The following is a 4,331-nucleotide window of genomic DNA, read 5'->3' as shown; positions in this document are numbered from 1 at the left end:
AAGCTGGCTGGGGACGGTTTCCTGTGCTTGCCTGACACACTACAGCCCTTGCCACCCAGTTAGGGACACCCACAGCCCTTCATCAGTGGGCTTGTGTCTGCCTTCAGGGGCTGGCTCCAGAGGCTTCAGTGAAAGCCTGGGAGGTGGGCAGAGGGCTCGGAACAGGCCTGCGGCTGGAGGGTCAGCGCCCCCCAGCAAGGGTCATGCATTCACTACGTCCTAGGCGCCTGCTCCGTGCTGGGTTATGGAGTAAACCAGGCAGAGTGGCCCTGCCTGCATGGGTGGAGGCCACCCTGCCCATTGGTGCCCACAGCTCATTCCCCTCTGCCTGGGAATAGCACCTTCAGTTTGCTTAGGGGAACCCCTCACCCTCAGCCACACGGCTTTGGAGGGGCTCCCTAGCCCTGCTCAGAGGTGAGCCCTGAGGAGCCAATGTCAAGTGGACTATTCCCATCGCCACCTCCATACGTACCCAGGTTGGAGCTGTAAGCCCTGAGCATGTTGCCAGGGCAGGGGCCACTGAATGAGACTTGCCCCTCTCCTGACGCCCGTGGGCAGGGTGTGTGAGGCCTGCAAGTACAGCAGCCATTTTGCTACCACGAAGAAAGTGGCTTAGATTTTTTGGGAGACCATCTCATAGGCCCCAAGCATGAGGCCAGCTCAATGGCAACAGAGCAGAGACAGAAGTATGGATGCTGGTGACATCACTGGAACCACTAGGTCAAGCCTCTCCTGAAGGACCCCCTCTGGCCAAGTCCTTCCTTGTTTAAGCCAGTTGGAGTTGGATTTTCTGCCATGACCAAAAGGGTCCTGCCTGACACTGGGCTGGAAGAGAGACAGGGAGACAAGAAATTAAAATAGCAGGGCAAGTGTGACCATCAAGGAAGTACAGGGAGGTGGGGGACCGGGAGCTGGAAGTGGTGATAGCCTAGCCAAGATCTAAAGGGTGGACAGGTGTTAGCTGGCAGAGGCAGGAGGCAAGAGGGGAGAGCATGCAGGCAGAGGGAACAATGTGTGCAAAGGCCTAGAGGTGAGAACAGGACGTCTCGTTCCAGGACTGAAAGAAACACTGTAGCCTGAGGAGGCGAAAGGGGAGAGGCAGTGAGATGCGCAGGGGCCTCACCATCTGGCCTTGTGAACCCTGCGTGTCGAGACCTGAGCCTGTGTGCAGTGGTGGCCACCAGGGTCTTCAGCGGGGGCGCGCCGTGCTGACTGGCATGGTGGGAAGATGACTGTGGTGGAAAAGACTGGAGCAGGCAGGCAGGCTGGAGCCAGGAGCAGTGGGAGCTGCTGCAGAGGTGGAGGGGAGACATGGCCTAGGGCAGCGGCTGAGGGCCATCTGGCAGGTGGACTGCACGGGATCTGGACACTGGTGTGATGCAGGAGGGCCAGGGAGGAGGAGACATCAGGCTGACTCCCTGGCTCTGGCAGGGGCAGCTGATGGGCGGGGCTGCCAGTCACCAAGCAGGGGCAGAGGGCCAGTGAGGAGAGCACAGCTCCAGTCCAGCCTGCCAGCCTTGTGCCCACAGGCCAACTGCATCTGGGGCCAGAGCAGGTTCAGGACTGTGGGGCGTTGGGGAGGCCAAGGCCAAGGCTCTCACAAGTCCAGGTTGGGCTGGCCAGCGTCGATGGGACAAGTGACCCAGGCTGAGCACTGAAGGCAAGGCTGCCCTGAGCCAGTGCTGTGCAGGAGGAGCTCTGCCAATGTCACCTGCTGGAACCCAAACCAAGGGGCTCCTAGTCACCAGTGAGCTCCAGGAAAGAAGGAAGGGACAAGACGCGAACCGCCTACAGAGGGGCACACGACACAGACTGAGGCTCAGCCACTCCTTAGCGAGCTTTATTCTAAACCTGTCAGTAAGTGGCCACAAAGCATCCAGGGGTGCTCACGTGACCCACGGAGCACGGACGCCACTCTTCCCCACAGGGCTGCAGCAGTCGTCCCCGAAGGCAGCGGCCCTGCGCAGCGCGGGCCAGCTAGTGCTGCCGGGACCGCAGGGGCTTCTTGTTTGATTTGGAGATGCCAGCTTCCCTCTCCTTCTCGGGGTCGAAGACTTCTGTGCACAGAAAAGGCCAGGAAGATGCTGTGAACGCAGGTGGCTGCACCCATAACAACAGCTCCCTCTGCGCCCAGGACTCTGCAGGGCCTAACACCCTGCACCGGAACCCTCCTCTGCCCCGTGAAGAAGGCAGAACCAGCCCCAGGTGACAGATGAACAGACCGACGGGGCCGTGGATGCTGCTGTTACTCCCTCTCCTGACATGGGTGCCAGGGAGACAGGCTTGTCTTGACCAGACCCCCACATACTTTGGAATTTCTGCTGGGTTCTGAGAGCCTTTGGAACTGTGCAATGAGGTTGGCCTTCACTTTCTGCAGAAGCTGCATCAACTTGTGGGGTTCAGGTCCTGCTAGTGCAGACCTGCACATGCGTGGAGCCATTGTCTGAGTGCTCCCTGTCCCCAAGTGCTCCCTCATTGCCAGGCCCCCACACTCAGGTTCATGCACTCAGTCCTGCCAGCCCAGCCCTTCCCAGAAACCTGGAGAACCCGCGAGCGCCTCGGGGACACGAACCTGGTATCTCATGGGGCCAGTAGTCATTACAGTGGGGGCAGCGTGGCTCAGAATTCGACTGGAAATACTTGGCAACGCAAGGTAAGTGCATCTTGATCCCACAGGTCTCGCAGCTTTGACCCTGAAACAAGAAAGGCGACAGCTGTGGAGTCTTGTACACACCTCCGTGTTCACAAACCTTCAGGAAACTGGAAGGAATATGTCCAGCAAGCTATATATTTTTGTCTTCTGGGCCCCAGATTAATAATGATAATGATCCCAAGTCCTTAGTGCAGTGGGTTTTATTAAAGAATTCTGACAAATGAACGGAGCTGGAAGCAGCTCAAGACTCTGGAGGCCAGAGCGTGGCGGCGGCAGGCCAGGCCCTGGCCCCCTGCACTCATGGCCCTCAGAGCCCTGCTCGCCTCCTGCGGGCTGCACACAGACAGCTACAACTTTTCAGAGGGCGATTAGGAAATGTGGATCGAAACCTTTAAAAAAACATGCAGACTGTCCCAGAAATTCCACTTCCAGGAATTCAACCCAAGGAAACAATCACCAGGTTGCCCAAGGGATGTCTGTGCAAAGAGGCTCATCCCGGTGGAGCTGACAAGTGCAGAAAGATACGAGTTAAACAGAAGGGAAATAAAAGTCCAGTGCCAGCCTGCCCGCTGAAAGCCCCCAAGTACACGGTGTAAACAGATGCCGTGAGAGATCAACGGTTGACGGACATGTTCTCCACGTCACTGCCGAGATGATGCCAGCTACACAAGACTTCAGAGAGCCTTTCTGGAGAAAAATAAATAAAAAGAGCCCTTGGACTAAAACCCGAGGGACCAGGGAGGAGAAGAGGCGGGCATTCGTGTGGTTGTCTCGGACACTTTTGAGGAGGTAATGGTGTGGCGGAGGCCTGGGCCCAGAGGAAGCGTTCTGAAAGGTGCCTGCAGGAGCCCTGGGGAGTGGCGCCACTTGGTACCTGGATGAGGAGGCCGTGGCAGAGGTCGCAGACCTTCACGGCGTCGGGGTGCGTCTCCCGGATGTACTGCTCCATCTCCAGGATGGCCCGGCAGTGCAGGGTGAACTCCCCTTCCTTCTGCAGGACAGAATCACAGGCGGCAAGCTCTGAAGCCACTGCCAGGCGAGGCCCTTTCCCGCTCATACCTCCATTCCCTCTGCAGGGAACGGCCCAGGTCTGGATGCCCCTCGTGCTGCAGGCTTCACCAACCCCAGCCAACAGGTGTCCATGCTGGCCCCTTGGCAGAGCCTCAGGCAGGGAAAACTTAGGCAAAGACCTAAGAGGAAATCGAGGCTCCCCGGCCCCCTGCATTTTCTCAGCACCTTAGTTGTGCCTTCACACATGTGGATCGTGAATCTGCACAGCAGCCCCGTGCACGAGGCACTGTCCCAGCCCTCGTACAGCTGAGGCCTGAGGCCGGGGAAGGGAGGCAGTGCCTCCACGGGGTGAACCCAAGACAATCCCTACCGAGGCGCCCGCTCCTTCACTCCCTCCCCTAGCCCGCCCCACCCAGCCCAGAAAGCAGCATATCAAGGGCCTCCAGCACTCCTGCCTGGAGCCCCCTCAAGGACCACCCAAGATCACTTCCGGTGAAATCGCTTTCCAGCTGGAGACAAGCCAGAGAAGGCAGGGACAGGCCCCAAAAAACACCATGGTGGCGTGGGTAGTGGGGCCTCCTGGTTCCCACGTCTGAGCACAGTCCACACTGTCTACGTGGGACCTGAAAACCCTGGGAAAGCCAGGAAGTGCATAAACAGCTCGGAT

General features: G+C 58.6%; 1 protein-coding gene across 5 annotated transcripts in view; it reads right to left on the bottom strand.

The window, feature by feature from the left end:
* Positions 1-1,813: 1,813 nt before the first annotated feature.
* NSMCE1 (NSE1 homolog, SMC5-SMC6 complex component) overlaps positions 1,814-4,331 on the bottom strand; it is a 58,896-nt gene continuing 56,378 nt past the window's right edge. For all 5 annotated transcript variants that reach the window (XM_008528422.2, XM_070566532.1, XM_008528421.2 and 2 more), the window contains 3 exons: positions 3,528-3,644; positions 2,573-2,693; positions 1,814-2,057 (listed from right to left, as the gene is read on the bottom strand). In XM_008528422.2, coding sequence (XP_008526644.1) covers positions 1,978-2,057; positions 2,573-2,693; positions 3,528-3,644 — 318 coding nt within the window. In that variant the 3' untranslated portion in view covers positions 1,814-1,977. The remainder of the gene's footprint in view (positions 2,058-2,572; positions 2,694-3,527; positions 3,645-4,331) is intronic.

The sequence above is a fragment of the Equus przewalskii genome, chromosome 12 (assembly GCF_037783145.1).
Source record: "Equus przewalskii isolate Varuska chromosome 12, EquPr2, whole genome shotgun sequence".
Lineage (NCBI taxonomy): Eukaryota > Metazoa > Chordata > Mammalia > Perissodactyla > Equidae > Equus > Equus przewalskii.
Note: the sequence above shows the minus strand (reverse complement) of the source record. Positions and strands in the feature narration are given on the sequence as shown.